At 39.1% G+C, this 17,094-nt stretch overlaps 1 protein-coding gene across 8 annotated transcripts in view; it reads right to left on the minus strand.

Annotated features, from left to right (window-relative positions):
* Positions 1-2,692: 2,692 nt before the first annotated feature.
* Positions 2,693-17,094, minus strand: part of LOC117409298 (sodium-dependent phosphate transporter 2-like) — a 65,219-nt gene continuing 50,817 nt past the window's right edge. For 7 of the 8 annotated variants that reach the window (XM_034015120.3, XM_034015124.3, XM_034015125.3 and 4 more), the window contains 9 exons: positions 16,897-17,037; positions 14,704-14,789; positions 13,815-13,911; positions 13,208-13,327; positions 12,623-12,835; positions 11,649-12,249; positions 11,075-11,260; positions 7,712-7,796; positions 2,693-4,901 (listed from right to left, as the gene is read on the minus strand). In XM_034015120.3, coding sequence (XP_033871011.1) covers positions 4,737-4,901; positions 7,712-7,796; positions 11,075-11,260; positions 11,649-12,249; positions 12,623-12,835; positions 13,208-13,327; positions 13,815-13,911; positions 14,704-14,789; positions 16,897-17,037 — 1,694 coding nt within the window. In that variant the 3' untranslated portion in view covers positions 2,693-4,736. Of the gene's footprint in view, positions 4,902-6,621; positions 6,707-7,711; positions 7,797-11,074; positions 11,261-11,648; positions 12,250-12,622; positions 12,836-13,207; positions 13,328-13,814; positions 13,912-14,703; positions 14,790-16,896; positions 17,038-17,094 lie in introns of all 8 variants that reach the window. The other variant, XM_058994713.1, reaches the window with a different exon arrangement.

A 17,094-nucleotide genomic window follows, 5' to 3' on the forward strand; every position in this document is an offset into this window, starting at 1 on the left:
CCTCCATCGTGACCTGGCGCTGCTACACCCGCTATCAAGTCGATGTATACATATATATATATATATACACACACACACACACACACACACACAACGTGCGTAGGTACAAAAAAAAAAATAACGCTGTGCTCCACGGCACTGTAAACTGCGTGCTGCATCAGTTGTGTGACTGTATGTGGTCCAGACTACACACCGGCCCAGCAACCCTGGTGGTTCGTGCCTTCAGTGCCCCCTGTACCTTCGCCGCCCTCGATGCCTCAGTGGTTCGGCGCCCCCAGTGCCACAGAGCAATGTTGTCTCAGGGCTCGACACCTCGGTGCTTCGGCGCCCTCGGTGCTCTAGAGCCTCAGCGCCTCGGTACTTCTGCTCCCTCGGTTTTTAGACGTTCCCTGCATCGGCGCTCTCGGTGCCCTTGATGCATAGGTGTCTCAGAGCCTCGGTGCTCCACAGCCTCGACGCCTCAGTGCTTCGACGCCTTCCATGCACATGCAGTTCCTGCCGGTGGATCCCACCATAGAGACCCTGATGCGAGCCCTTTCGGTATGCCCTAACGGCCAATGCAGATCACAGAGGCCAACCTAAAAAGAGTGTACGCAGCTGAAGCGCAGGTAACGCGCTTGGCCAACATGGCAGGTCTCCTAACGGCCTACCTAGATGGCATCCTACGATCGCCGCCTCTCCCTGAGCCAGTAGCCTCAGAGCTGTGGCAAGCCCTAGTTAGAAGCTTGGCGGGGCTTGTAGTGGCGTGCAGACAGCTTTGGCTGTCACAGGCCAGGGTCCCAGATGTGCACAAATCTGCCCTATTGGACGCGCCTATCTCCCCTAGCCACCCAGCGGTAGAGGAGATACTGCAATGCTCCCACAGGGAGCGGGAGGTGTCTCGACAGGTAGCTGCGATGCTCCCTTCCCGTGCTCCGGTATGGGACAGGATGAAGCGCTGGCGTCCAGCAGTGACTACGGTAACCCGGACAGTTCCGATCCCCACTGCACTGCGTGGCGACCTGAGGCACCATCTGCAGGCTTCCGTGGCAGCTAACACCTGGGGCTGCCCACAGGGGCAGGGGAACGCCAGACATGGGCCCCTACGCATCAGCGTGCTGGGAGACAGTTCCCAATTAACCGCCCTCGGCAGCCTCCATCCCAGCCTCAGCAGCCCCAGCAGCACCTCAGTTGGGTGCTCACCACCGCACAAACCGGTTACACACTACAGTCCTCCTGGAAAGGATGCCCTCCCCGAGAGGAATCTGGATGTGGTATTGGAGGCTTTCACTAAGGCCCCATTTGAGCCGATACATGCCATAGAGTTGAAATATCTCTCTATAAAGACAGCCTTTCTATTAGCCATCACCGCCGCTAAACGGGTTAGTAAGTTGCAGGCTCCGTCAGTGCACAGTTCCTGTATGCGGGTTTGGGATGATGGAAACAGGGTGTCGTTGCGCACGAACCCAGCTTTCCTCCCTAAGGTGGTTACGGCTTTCCACTTGAATTAATCAGTGGAACTAGAGGCTTTCCATTCCCCTCTTTTTTCTTTGGAGGAGGATCGGAGATTGAATTTCCTCTGCCCGGTTTGGGCATTGAGATGTTATGTGGATGGGACGAGAGTGTTGCATCAGTCTGACCAGCTCTTCATCTGCCATGGTGAAAGGACCCTGGGTCAAGCCCTCTCGAAGCAGTGACTGTCCCGCTGGATTGTGGACAGTTTTGACTGCATATACTAATGCCTACCTACCCCCACCTAGGAGGGTGGCCGCGCACTCTACCAGAGGAGTGGCTACGTCATGGGCCCTCTTGACTGATATCTGTACTGCGGTTAGCTGGGCTACTCCGCATACATTCACCAGGTTCTACAGACTTAATGTGGTAGAAACCTCCATGCCTTCATGTAACCCGTTCCCTGAAAGCGAAGACGACCAACAAACCTTGCGAGATCACATTACTCGCATTCGCGGGTTGATGCAAAAGAGAACGCGATCTCCGTGGAGTGACTACTTTATAGTCGTGGTGATAAAGCTTTTGGACACCGATTTGGATCTAGCACTATAGCCAGCCATGGCCAATGAAGGGACCAGCAAGACTTACTGAAGCAATCAGTAGCATATCATGTTCATTAAAAAAAGAGATTCAATTAAATGTTTAGAAATTGATATAATTAACTGGCATTTAAAATGTAGTGCATTATAATTTGTGCTTCTCAGTTTATATTAATTTTTTTAGCTATTTTCAAGATACCCCCAATGTCTTCTTTTTTGTTCAGGGTTTTCGCTTTTTATGTACTGTATGAAATGATTGCTTTCGGTTACTTTCCAAAATGTTTTTTTTTTATGTATGGTAACTCAACAGTAGTTGCATACTTAAGTTGCACAGTCTTTCCTTTGCTGTCTTCCTCAACAAAATCAGATGAAACCAAAAATCAGAAGCCCTAATTATAATGCAAATTGATTGAAATATATTGAAATGGTTTCTTCTCACCGTTTATCCAATCCATCTTAAAGTAAAAACATGTGAAATTATAAAAGCAAACCTTAGATACACTCCTTGTATTCACTTAAGTGGATGTTAGGATTGCCATTATAATCTTTACATAGGAGAAGATTGTTTGGGCAATTTTATAAGCTCCATTTCTGGTTATTGTATTTTACTATATTACATGTATAAAGACATAGGGAACAACTTAAATAATGACAAAGAGACATTTCTTGGTTGTCTTTGTAATTTTAATTCCCATAATTTAATGCTGAATGCTGACCACTTTCAAGAAAATAAACAAATCCAATTTACAGCACAGTACATTAAGGTATATATTTATATAATAATAACAATACAATTAAAAAAAATCAGTGTTGTCAGTTTAAAGTCACTAGCAGCATTATCTGAGTTACAGAACAAAGGAGAACAGAAACACAGCCCAGTCCACAAGTTAACAGATTTCAAAACAGCGGATGGATCCTCTATTATACCCTTGTATTCTAAAATGTACAGCACCAAGCCACCAGTTTCAAAAGAACGTGCCTTACGACAAATCAAATGAAATACTATTTTTGTTTAAACAATTTTGTTTTTTCACAAACCTAGTTAGTCTTTTGTTAAAAAATGGTAACGCTTGTTTTAATTCTGATATCATAAAACTTAGAGCTTAACATACAACTGAAAGTCGTTAGTGTTTTCCGTAGTGCCAGAGACCCCAGTACTGTACTACAAATGTACTAGGTTATCATACTGACAAGATCACCTGCACCATTGGCTTGTGGCAGGAGGAACTCATCTGGTAGAGAAAACTGACCTTATTGGGGGGAATGGTTATAGCATTCATTCGACAGTGTGTGTGCTTTAAAGAAAGGGCATTTAAGGTGGTCATTGGAGGCTACAGAGAAAAGCATCTCTAATATTGCAAATGGACAAAATCAAGGCCGGTAGGGTGAAATGCAACATTGTTTTTCGATTATTCTTAGCAATCTGAAACTGGACAGCAGTGAATTACTGGTTTTGCTTTCACTACACTGAGTGGGAAACAAAATTACAAAGTGTGTACCTGGAATAAAAAAATAGTTTATGTTGGAAATTTTAAACTCTAAATCTGTCAGCAAACTCTGGGGCTGAAAAGCTTGTTGACAGCATTTTAGGAAACTCAGGCTTGCATGAAATTGTATGAAAACAATATCTGTATGGTGAAAACCATTTACACATCCTGGAACGTTTGCCTTTCACACTGCACACTCGTGTTTGTTTTGTTCTGGAGGTTATTAAAATAAAATGAAAAATCAACCTAAAAAAAAAAAAAAAAGTGTGCAGATATGATATAAAAATATACTGTATTTCAGACTGAAGTCTAAATCATAATGATAGTGTTAAATTGCATGGTAGTAGCCTATTTGTGAAAACAAAAAAATATCTCTTTATGCAATGTAAAATAACCAATTACTATACTTGTATTAAAAAAAAAATAATTGAATACTGTCATAATTGATATTCTATCTTTGGTACATTCGATTCTTCCTCATCTAAAATGGGTTGGAGGGAAATGCACCCTCAATAACAATACAATAAAAGAAAATGCCAATAGCTAATGCTTTATCTTGTTTAGAAAGTATTTACAGTAGAAATTACATTATAATACAATATTAAATGTCCAGTCCATCGTAAAATATACATGAACAGTAATCATTATGAAAACCTTTCTTAGTAAGCATGAACTTTGTTTATGGCGATATTACTGGATAGCCATACACTCCAACCCTCTCCCCCTCCCAATATGGCAGTGTTGGTAAATGAGTACCTTTTGTTAAAAACGTGATTCAGTACAAAAAATTGCCACTCAAATGATACAATATGTAAATTATTTTTTTGTTGTTTAAAAGATTACTACATAAAAAGAAATATATATATCCTATGCAATATTACCCACAAACTTTCAATATGACTGAAGTAGTATTAATCACTAATAGTTATATAATAGTTATATATTTTTATTTATATATACTGCACCACATACATGTTATACCACATGCCACCAAAAATGACACAGATAGTGTTATGTATAGGTTAGATGTGGAAGATGAAAAAGCATGTCTGCTTTATGCACTTATTTGCTCTTTTTTCTTAAAAAAAAGAAAAAAGGAAAGAAACAAATTTCTGACCCATTCCCGAGAAAGTCCCATCACTTTCCCACACCTCCATATTCTCCCATATGAACTCCAGCCTGTTATGGGATTATTCTGTCTTCTCCCTCGGTGTGACATTCAGACGAATGGAAGAATGCCATACATGAAAAGGGCCATGCAAGCAGCACTAAACAGCCCTGCCACAGGAACCGTCACAAACCAGGCCAGGAAGATATTCCTGAACAGATGCCAGTCCACAGCTTTCTTTGACCGGATCCATCCCACTGCAACTACCGAGCCCACCTGGACACGTGTCCAAGAAAAAAAAAAAAAATTAGAAAACAAACACACAGTCTGAGTGCAACATATACAGTGAGTGGCAGTGAACATCACCCGATACCACGAGCCATGATTTATCAAAGTTGTGTTTTTTTTTGGCCCACTTCATTAATGGTGCAACAGTTATATGTCTTTTTCCATTAATTGTGGCCAAAATGCCTGCAGGCCAATGAACACTTATGAAATATAAGCTTGTGTTGATGACTTTCAATTTAATTGTAGCTAATTTTGCCAATAATATCTAGAGGTGGTGAAGGAGAGGGTGACATTTACTAGGTTATCTTACTCGGCTTCTATAATTTGGTTCCAAGATGGTAATTTAAAACATAGTTAAAATGATCAAACCTTCTCTACTTTAGTTAGTTAGTTGGACTACAATCTAAAACATACAGTCGTTTATAAGCCACATTCCAGAGTTCTCTCAGTTTCGGTCGCTGGCTATTCAAATAAAATAAAGCTTGCGTGGGGCAACACAGAAACCCCACGAGAACTCCATGTAGACGCTTACACTGTATACTGTGTGCAGTTCACAAAAACAGAAAGCTGCACTTATGCACTAAAAAGTGTATAAATATTTAATATTAACATTTTGCCAAAATCAAAATGATGCTAATAAAGACTGGATAAATCATGGCATGGAACATCTATTTGTAAAATGTATAAGGAAAAAGTTTGTTCTTCTATTTTAAAGCCAAGTAAGATAAAGCCAATCAATAAAAATAGTATAACCGACATTGGGGTCTATTAATGAACTAAACAGAGGCAGGTCTTAACACTTCTACTCTAAGTAAATTATTCCTGCTGTTTTTTTTTTTTTTTTTTTTTTAAATCATGACTTCAAAAAAAATATTGAATCAATTAATTACTACTTCCTACAGAAATACAGTAAAATCAGGTTGAGAAATATTAGTGTGGCAGTATTTAGATCTACTCCTGTTTAGATCATTAAAATAGATCCCATTCTACGGTACTGGCTTAAACATACATTTGCAACACAATAATAAAAAGCAGGTGTTAGTTTTCTATGTTAAGGAAATCATATTATGAACTTAGATGCAAAAAGCTGGTTTAAATCAAGGGAACGAGGAGAAAAAAAGGAAGTCATTCCATTTTGGTTATTTTATTTAATTCAGCTATAATTGATAGAAATCGCTGCACTAATATTGCATTTTGCCTCTCAACCCACATTGCTAAAAATATTCTAGGTTTCTCAGACTCATGCCACTCCCTGAAGGAAGTTGGCAGAAACACTACATTGCCAAATTTTGAAGAAAGCTCCTACTATATGAAAAATAAAAGCCTTGTGAATTGACAAAATGTCTTTAATTTCTAAACTTGTTCATTTGCACACGTATGTTATAAAAACACATTGCTAGCAAATGAGCCAGGAAAGAATAGACACATTAGTGGAATACAGTACTGTACACACTGTAGTGTATACCAAGTACTTAAAGTGAAACAAAAGCGAGGCACTGCATTACACTACACGGATTAACTAAACCTCTCTCAAAATTAAAACATCTCTTTTTTTAGTTGTTCTCTTTCTAAAGTGGGTGGATGTTTCTCTATACAGATAAGGCAAAATGCAATAATTGGCAATTCTGCATTCATTTAATTTGGTGTATAATTGGTTTTGTTTTTTGCAGTTCTGCTTGATTGCCATTATCACTGCACACTCCAATACCTTGCAATGAGTGGAGCTTATTGGGAGGCCCACATTTGAGGCAACAAGCACAGTTAGAGCACTCATTACTTCAATGCAAAATCCACTGTAAAGAAATTAAACAAAAAAAAATTAAAGTGAGGAAGGTGAAAGGTATCCCATATACCGCAGCATGCAGGGAGTAGCAGGGGAGGGTTGGCTGAATGGTTGATGTTATGATGATACCAGCGTCAGTTTCGAGGCTCTTGGTGGCTGCTTCAGATCAGTCCTTCATGAAATGAACCAGCCCAACAGAAGAAGGCAGCTCTGAGACACACAAGTTTACTCTACTGGCATTACTATCATGAAGGGAAAATACACTCTTTAGGCTACGCTTTGCCTACGTACCTGCTATTGTATAATGCTGTACTGTAGTCATAAGAAATATTGATAATATCAGATTTAATCCATATTTGTAGACTTATTAACTAATTATTTTGGTTTTGGGCCTTATTTGTACTAACCAAGCAAAACCAAAAGCTGTGTTATTTTGTATTGGTAGATTTATTTAAATTCCATTCCATTCTCTCAATATGTACGGTATAATTTTAGTTATTTATTTAAACATAGATTTATGTGATTACTTTCATTGGGTATGCCAGAATTATACATACTGCAAGTACTGTAAACTGGGTCAAAATCATTGACACAGCTAGAACTTAAGGGATTTAAGACGACATAAATGTGATAACCATTCGAGAATATATGGTACTTTTTTGTAAAGTATCTTGAAATGCCTTGGTACAACAAAGCACTAAGTATATGAGCCTAAGTTGTTAAGTCGTTGTAGACGTTTACCATGTACTAATGGAATCTGTCTTATCTATCTATCTATCTATCTATCTATCTATCTATCTATCGGACAGGTGTCCCGCAAAGACTACCCTGCATGGATTATTTAAGCTAAATTGGTGTTCAAATAGGTCAAATGCACAAGCTGCCCTTCGTTCTTCCCTCCTGTTCATTGCATGCCTTTCCTCGGGTGCCGTCACCTCAACGTGAACTGATCTGAGCAGCCGAGAGCGGAGGAAGCCAGACTGCAGGGGGCTGCAGTCACATGGCAGAGGCATACCTTGCAGTGTGTGGTACTGATAGGAAGTCCAATATTGGAGGCAAACACAACTGTGAGTGCCGAAGCCAGCTCAATAGTGAATCCACTGCGGGGAGCACAAAGAAACAACACTTGACAGTCACTCTCTTGTTTTTCCAGCTATTGTTTTCAGAGTATCAGCATGCAGAATGGCATATCTTCACCACAGAGCTTTTCTCCAGCCCTGTTTTAATATTTGTAGTATGTATGTGTGTGGATATAAATATACACAGTTGTAGTCAAAAATTTACATACCCCACTGGAAATTTATAATTTCTAGAAATGTCTCAAAACAGCGGATTTTAGGAAAAATCTTTTGCTGTTGTGGATGAGGAAAAAAAAAAAAAATCTACAAGAAATAGATGTCTACAATTATTTATTTCAGCAATCTTTTTGCAAAACTCCAAAAATGCCAATTCAAAAGTATTCATACCCTTTGATGCTATGATAGTATTGTCTACAAGGTGCTAGAAATTTAAATAATGCAGAACCTAATTCTAGAAAAGTCTAGAGAATGCTGGATTGTAGGTGAACATTCTTAGAGAGTATAACAGGGTTAGGCATAGGATGATTGCTGTCATTACCAATAAGTCAATATGGGAAAAAATAAAGAGTTATCTGAAGACCGTAGGCAGAGAATTATTTATTGTCATAAAGCTGGAGAAGGATACAGAAGATTTACAAGCATTTGAGTATCCCGATTTCAACTATTGTTTCTAGTTATCAAGAAGTACAAGACTCATGGTACTGTCACAATGTTCCCTTGGTCTGGAAGAAAGAAGGTTCTTTCACCAAGAACAAGTAGAAGAATTGTGAGGAAGATTAACAATAGTCTAAGTGAACTGGCTGCAAGTGGGACTGGGGTTTCCATTTCAACCATAGGTCGAGTATTGCATGGTGAAGGTGTCAATATTCGCTGGCCAAGGAAAAATCACTTAAAGTTTGCAAAATGACATTTGAATGATGGATACGAGTTCTGGTCGAAGGTTTTGTGGAGTGATGAAACAAAAAAATAAATAAATAAATTGGTCAGGCTGTCGTTGCGTTTGGAGAAAGTCTGGTGAGGCCTAAAAAGAAAAGAACACCATACCTACTGTCAAGCATGTTTTTCCGCTAATGGCATTGGAAATTTAGTTACAATACATGGTAAAATGGATTCCATAGCATACCAAAAGATATTGGCCAATCATCTGAAACCCTCCGCTACAAAACTTGGTTTAAAAGGCGCAACGGGACGTTCCAACACGACAACAATCCAAAGCACACATCAAAATCTACTTCAGAGTGGTTAAAGAATAATAAAATCAAGGTTCTGGAATGGCCTAGTCAAGTCCTGATTTAAATCCGATTGAGAATCTTTGGTATGAGTTGAAGAAGACTGTGCACAAGAGAAGTCCTCGGAATTTGAATGAACAGGAACAATTTTGCGTTGAAGTGGTTATATAAAAATAAATAAATAAATAAATAAATAAATAAATAATATCACTGAAGAACATTGACAAATATCCTAATCATTTAAAAGACGTTATTGTTAAAGGTGCCCTGACTAGCTATTAATTATTTCATTTTCCTTGTCAGGGTATGAATATTTTTGAATTAGCATTTTTTACCTCATCCACAAAAGCTTTGGGGTATGTAAACTTTTGACTACAACTGTGTATGTGTATAATATATATATATATATATATATATATATATATATATATATATATATATATATATATATATATATATATACACAGTTGTAGTTTTAAAAGTGCAGTAATGATAAGAATAATAAGAAAAGAAAAGAAATACAAAAAGTCAATTTAACAACTGTGTTGCTTGATACAATAAATACAAGAAAAAGAAACAGAAACTAAATGGCTCCGTGACAAATCTAGATCAGAGGTTAGCTTGGTTAGACAGTTGGGCCGCACCATCAACTACTGCACTTCCAATTACAATGCCATCTCTTACTACATGGCATCTACATAAAACCCACGCCATAGGTACAGTACGTGCACCGAGCCTGCTGTAAATGAGAATAAAAGATGTTTAATTGTAAAGTATCATGAAGTAGTAATCTTTACGGTCCATTAAAAATACATGATTTTTTCAAGATACCATTTGATACGCTTTTGAAACCCTTACAAATGATCTGATGTCCTGGTATATTGCAGACAGGAGTTAACATAATAGAATATATAGGTAAGGTAAGGATCAATACAGTACCTCTATTAGTACTGAGGTTATTCGATGGACCACAAAGATGTGTTGTAAGTAACTTATTACATGCAGTTCCAGTGTAGGTTGATGTGATAAGAAATATAACCATTACCAATCAGTTCTAGAAAGTCTCTTTGTGGAATGAAAACCACACATTTAAAACAGTTATTTGAATAGATATAGTGTTTGAAAAATTATAATTTCATGTTTTTATTTTGTTGTGGGTCACATTCGAAAGTCTTCAATGTCAATATGAAAATGAGGCATTTCTATTTATATTGTATCTTCTTTTGTATCAGCCACCCAGTAGCATTACAGGAGCTACACAATTGTGCAGTATTAAATGTCTTTTTTTGTATATGGCAAAACAGCTTTACGGATGTGATCCTTATAAACAAATAATGAGGGCTTGAATTTCAGGTGAATCTATCTGCTGCGGGCCTATCTATCAGTTATTTCTAGCTAATATAAAACATTTGGAGAAGATCCTTCAGATTTTTTTTTAATTTACCTTTTTATGATAAATGGCATAACACATGGTGTATGGGGAGGCAACAAATAGAATAACCCATTTATCATTACATTTTTTTTTAATTGTATCTGCATACAAAACAATGCAGTTCGCTTTGTAGTACAAACAATTAAGGGGGACAGTGGAAAGTGGCAGCATCCCATTTAGATGGGACATACTATAATGCAAGGCGAGGGAAGGACAGGCAAGTCATATAAATTGCACTGGCATTGACCATGTCAATCCTCCGATTAACGTTACCAATGTGATGGTACGCTTATTCTGTATGGAAGTATTGTACTTTTTTTTCTTTAAAATTAAATGGTGTTAATTTTGATTGAACAATTAAAATTACACACCAACTGGAGGATCTAAAAACATTTCAAATAAAACTTACACAAAACAAATGGATACAATATTCACAATGGCAGAAAATAATTCCAAATGTTAGAGTTAAAAAAAAACAATTCATTTGGCGAATGCCCAGATTTTGATCTTTGCCTATAAAATACAACATATATATAAAAAGAAGTTTCAGCTAATTGGAATTAAGGTCTGCAATCATTATGATGCAATTTAAGAGCGAGCACAGCAAAACAACATGTTTCCCCAAGAGCGTTAATTACCTGGAGGGGGTGATTGGGGTTAGGTCCTTGCCCATGGTCTGAATGACCCTTCGACCCCAAACCCATAAACCAGCGCAGATACCCACACCTCCGTAGAAGAGCAGCCAGACAGGGGTGGCAGCCTCTTGCATCACGCCGCCCTGATCATAGATCATCCACAGGGCAACCAAGGGGCCGATGGCATTGCTGCAGAGGAAATAGTACAGCTGAAGGCAAGAACCCTTCATTACAAACATAATCCCTTTACTGTATGCAGAGGACTTCAAATCAGCAATTCCAATGGATGGTTATAAACCAAATTCTGCTCTCATGGGCACGGTTGTGTTTGAGCAAACGTTAGGTTTATACAGTAATGAGCCTTTTAAACACAAAGGCACTTGGTTAAATGTAAAAACTGGAAAAACTGATACCAGAAGTAAAGGAAGTCAATGCCAATAACCGAGGCTAATGGCATGCATCTGAAAACATTTCAGGAAGTGAACAATGTCTAAAACCTATTCTGTAAATCTATATTATAAAAGGAAGGAACACAACAAGTTTTTTATCAAAAAGCAAAAGAGAATGGTTGCTTTACCTGACGTCGTTGCCCCCATGTGCGAATGAACCGAAGCAGGCGGTGAGGATCTGCAGGAAGTGGAAGAGCAGGAAGACCTGGGGTTTGTCTTTTTCCTCCTTATCTTCCTCGGCTGTGTCCTCTGTGGGCACCATCGGGGGGGTCTGCATGGCGTCAGCTGCCAGCTTCATTTCCACACCCCCCTCCTCCGCCTCAATCTCAGCCTCTGCCACCGCATTGCAGTAGCTGGAGTAGCTGTCGTAGCGGATGCGCTTCTTGGAGTAGGACACCGTGTCGCCCACCAGCTTCTCACTGTCCTCTGGAGCCACTGGCTCGACTGGCCGGAAGGCGGCTTGCACAGGCAGGCCACAGATTGCTGCCGTGTAGCAGGTGTAGCTGTTGTTGCGCCGCAGCAGGCGGTAATTGTTGTCAGCAGAAGGGGCCGTGCGGTCGTCATCCATCCTCCCCATGTGGATTTTGTGCAGCAGGTCCTTGTATAGACCAGAGTCCTTGTGTACAGTGTGATAGACATGCCCGTCACTGCGCATGTGCCCATCGAAGCTGAAGGAGCCATTTGAGATGGGCGACTTCAAGCTGCCATTGGTCATGGAGGATGCCCTCCCTGGCAGGCAGACAGAGAGAGATTATTTTTTTAAAACATAGGGATTTCAATAGTACAATAGCCAGAAAAAAAAGACTTTCTGAAAACTCAAGCATACCAATTCAATTACATAATGTATATTAGATGAACTATGCACCCAATATCCATTGCCAGAAATGAAACAAAAAACACGTTTTACTAAAGTAAAATCTCTGCAAGCATCTTCCAGCTCAAATGATAAGTCTTGTGAGTGAACACAATGCATTTAATTGGCATATTCCATGAAACAAAATCTCAAAACATTTTAAAATATTCGATTTTAAACTGTAAAGGGAGCTGGAGTCGCCGAGGAGTTTAAAAACAAAAAAAAACATGGGTACCCTCCTCTACATACCATATACCCTTCCGTTCGGGAAGACAGAGTTCCCATTGGCCAGAGGCTCCGGTTCCCCCGACTCCTCAGTGACCCTGCTGGTGAGAGGGACCACACACTCATCTGTCCCTTTTGCCCCCGGCAACTCCTTGAATACTGGGGCGTCCTCATCCTGGATCTTGTCAAGACTCTCGTCAGATATCCTTGACAGGGAGTTTGCCTTCTTCTGTTGACCTAAAAAAAAAAAAAACACAACAACACTGTAGTGGCTTGACAGCTCTACCTCCACACCTACAATTTTACAGCTGAATAGAATGTACATCAAGAGCTTTTCATACATGTTGAATATACAAATAAATGTAATAACACATTTTAAAAACATTTCCCACAAATTTAGAATGACAAATTGTATAATAATAAAAAAATGGGTAAAACATTAAGGTCAGCTGGAAGAATAAGTTCATAAAACCAACCTCATCCTTAACCTTTAACACTCAATCATAAAACTATTGAGCTTGTGAATGACAATTTAAATGGTAAGATCATAGCTTTACTTCCAGTACCCATTGTGAACTGATGAGCATCAACAAAGCGGGAGATACTTACTTGTAAGTTTTCTTCTCAACCAGGGACATACCACAAACCACACTAAAGCAGCACACACTAGTGAGCCGGCTAATGTTATCAGAAATATCGCCCACACAGGAAGTAACTCCAGTCCCAGTACTATATGGAAGCAAAAGAAGAAAAGTTAAAATAGTCTTCACCCATTTAATACAGACAGAGTATAGCTACGGCCAGTTGATAGAGTTACAAAAGGATGCATTTCCCTGCTGAATATTCCAGCAGCTGTTCTGATGGCTGTACTTAATGAAAGAAAAGAAAAAAAAATGGAGCAGCCTTTAACTACAACGAGTACAAAAGTAAAAATGTCCAGATGTATTTGTATTGTTTGCAGGAATCAGCTTAGGGCTGTAAAACAAAAAGAAACCAATGGAAATTTCCAAATGTCCTACTCATTAAAAGTTGAAAAGAGCTACTTATGTGTGTAAGCAGTTTGCTAGCCTTCCCAAGTCTTAAGTTTGTTTACTTTGTGCCAACCAGAGCTTTGCCATTTGAACTTAAACAAACCCTTTTCAAAAAGCAGCTTTAGGGAAACAACTGGGGCAGCAAATTGCTAAAGAACCAAGCCATGCAGACAGAGGGTACTTACATGGCGCTCCTGTGTACATGATTGAGAAGGTGTTAATCCCTATAGTAGCAGCATAGAACATAGGAAGAGCACGAAGGCCATTGGGCACTGGGTCATCCTAGACAAGGGAGGAAAAAATAAATAATATAAGAGGCTTTAAGGTGCAGTCACTGTGGTCTACCCTGTGCAAAATACAGGCGGTGCAATTCCAGTCCTCGAGGTCCAGATGTCTCCTGGTATTTGTTGTACCTATACCCTGCATACTCGCCTGTAAATGAACCTCCTTCCAGTTCTTAATCGATTGATTATTTGTGAGGCCTAGAAATCCTGGAGGATTACAGACTTTGAGAACCTGATTAAAAGCTTACTTAGGCACACCTGAGCTTGTTACTTATTGGTGGTTCCTAGTTTTTGGTAAAACACAGAACGGATCAAGTTAGTATTCAATATTATACTATTTATTTCAAACCCTCAATTCTGTAGACAAACAAACAGCAACTAATTTGATTGTTCTGAAGAACACAAGTTGTGTTCAATAATTCAGTGTTACTGGTGAATACCTACACATTAGTATTCAGACTGAAGCTAGGGTATGAATGCAGCTAGAAGCAGAAAACAAAGTCTGTCGGCAACCGCTACTAAACGATAATCACAGTAGGAGACAATAAACACTTAAAAAAAAAAAAAAAATCTAGACAAGTATAAAAGGTATGCTATATGACAGGTGTCCAATTTACATTCTAGAGGAGAATGCATTAAAATTAATAATTACATTTAAATAATCCAATAATATCACACACACACACACACACACCACACACACACACACACACACACACACACACACACTGGTACTTCTATTGAGGAGACCCTGTGGTCCTCAGGGTCTCCAATGAATAAGATGACTTACCTTGTTTAAGATGAAAAATCTGATGAGGAGAAAGAGGAACCCAGACATCAGACCAGACAGCAGAGGAGAAATGAACCAAGAGGCAACTGGATAAATAAACACAAAAACTCTCAATAAAGAAACAGCAACATTTTGAACTACTGCCAAAATATATTATATATATATATATATATATATATATATATATATATATATATATATATATATATATATGCAGACGTGCTCAAATTTGTTGGTACCCTTACAGCTCATTGAAATAATGCTTCATTCCTCCTGAAAGGTGATAAAATTAAAAGCTATTTTATCATGTATACTTGCATGCCTTTGGTATGTCATAGAATAAAGCAAAGAAGCTGTGAAAAGAGATGAATTACTGCTTATTCTACAAAGATATTCTAAAATGGCCTGGACACATTTGTTGGTACCCCTTAGAAAAGATAATAAATAATTGGATTATAGTGATATTTCAAACTAATTAGTTTCTTTAATTAGTATCACACATGTCTCCAATCTTGTAATCAGTCATTCAGCCTATTTAAATGGAGAAAAGTAGTCACTGTGCTGTTTGGTATCATTGTGTGCACCACACTGAACATGGACCAGAGAAAGCAAAGGAGAGAGTTGTCTGAGGAGATCAGAAAGAAAATAATAGACAAGCATGGTAAAGGTAAAGGCTACAAAACCATCTCCAAGCAGCTTGATGTTCCTGTGACAACAGTTGCAAATATTATTAAGATGTTTAAGGTCCATGGAACTGTAGCCAACCTCCCTGGGTGCGGCCGCAAGAGGAAAATCGACCCCAGATTGAACAGAAGGATAGTGCGAATGGTAGAAAAAGAACCAAGGATAACTGCCAAAGAGATACAAGCTGAACTCCAAGGTGAAGGTACGTCAGTTTCTGATCGCACCATCCGTCGCTTTTTGAGCGAAAGTGGGCTCCATGGAAGAAGACCCAGGAGGACTCCACTTTTGAAAGAAAAACATAAAAAAGCCAGGCTGGAATTTGCTAAAATGCATATTGACAAGCCACAATCCTTCTGGGAGAATGTCCTTTGGACAGATGAGTCAAAACTGGAGCTTTTTGGCAAGTCACATCAGCTCTATGTTCACAGACGAAAAAATGAAGCTTTCAAAGAAAAGAACACCATACCTACAGTGAAACATGGAGGAGGCTCGGTTATGTTTTGGGGCTGCTTTGCTGCGCCTGGCACAGGGTGCCTTGAATCTGTGCAGGGCACAATGAAATCTCAAGACTATCAAGGCATTCTGGAGCGAAACGTACTGCCCAGTGTCAGAAAGCTCTGTCTCAGTCGCAGGTCATGGGTCCTCCAACAGGATAATGACCCAAAACACACAGCTAAAAGCACCCAAGAATGGATAAGAACAAAACATTGGACTATTCTGAAGCGGCCTTATATGAGTCCTGATCTGAATGCTATCGAACATCTATGGAAAGAGCTGAAACTTGCAGTCTGGAGAAGGCACCCATCAAACCTGAGACAGCTGGAGCAGTTTGCTCAGGAAGAGTGGGCCAAACTACCTGTTAACAGGTGCAGAAGTCTCATTGAGAGCTACAGAAAACGTTTGATTGCAGTGATTGCCTCTAAAGGTTGTGCAACAAAATATTAGGTTAGCGGTCCGATCATTTTTGTCCATGCCATTTTCATTTGTTTTATTATTTACAATATTATGTTGAATAAGAAATCAAAAGCAAAGTCTGATTTCTATTAAATATGGAATAAACAATGGTGGATGCCAATTACTTTTGTCAGTTTCAAGTTATTTCAGAGAAAATTGTGCATTCTTCGTTTTTTGTGGAGGGGTACCAACAAATTTGAGCACGTCTGTATATATATATATCATAAAACCATGTTGTCTGTGAAAGGGTGAAGGCAGGAGAAACAACACACAAAACCCAAATCTCACATAGCATTAAGAGAAACAAATATTCTGTAATACACAGAACAAACAATATTACTAAATCCAAGCATTCAACGTTTAGTGACATTAATTCTTAAATATATATTTAAACTAAAAAAAAAACTGGGGAAACAAGGTCAGGTGAAAATGAGGGATGCAATAAAACTAAAAAGAATCACACTAAAAAAAGGTATTGTCTTGCCAAAAAAAAAGATTTGTCAGTCAACATAGTTATTCCACATACTTTCACACACAAAAGGAAATGTCAATTACCAATCTTGACTAGCTGCATCCACTGAACACCTTGAGTACCAATTGCAACCAGCGAGAAACCAATGGTGGCTCCCACGATACAGTGCGTGCCGGAAACTGGCAGCTTCAAGAAGGAAGCAATGAGCTGCCACACTGCAGAGCCTGTCCAATGAGAGACACGGGAGACCAAGGTTAGATAGTACAGTGTATATATAGACT

This window comes from Acipenser ruthenus, chromosome 2, assembly GCF_902713425.1.
Source record: "Acipenser ruthenus chromosome 2, fAciRut3.2 maternal haplotype, whole genome shotgun sequence".
Lineage (NCBI taxonomy): Eukaryota > Metazoa > Chordata > Actinopteri > Acipenseriformes > Acipenseridae > Acipenser > Acipenser ruthenus.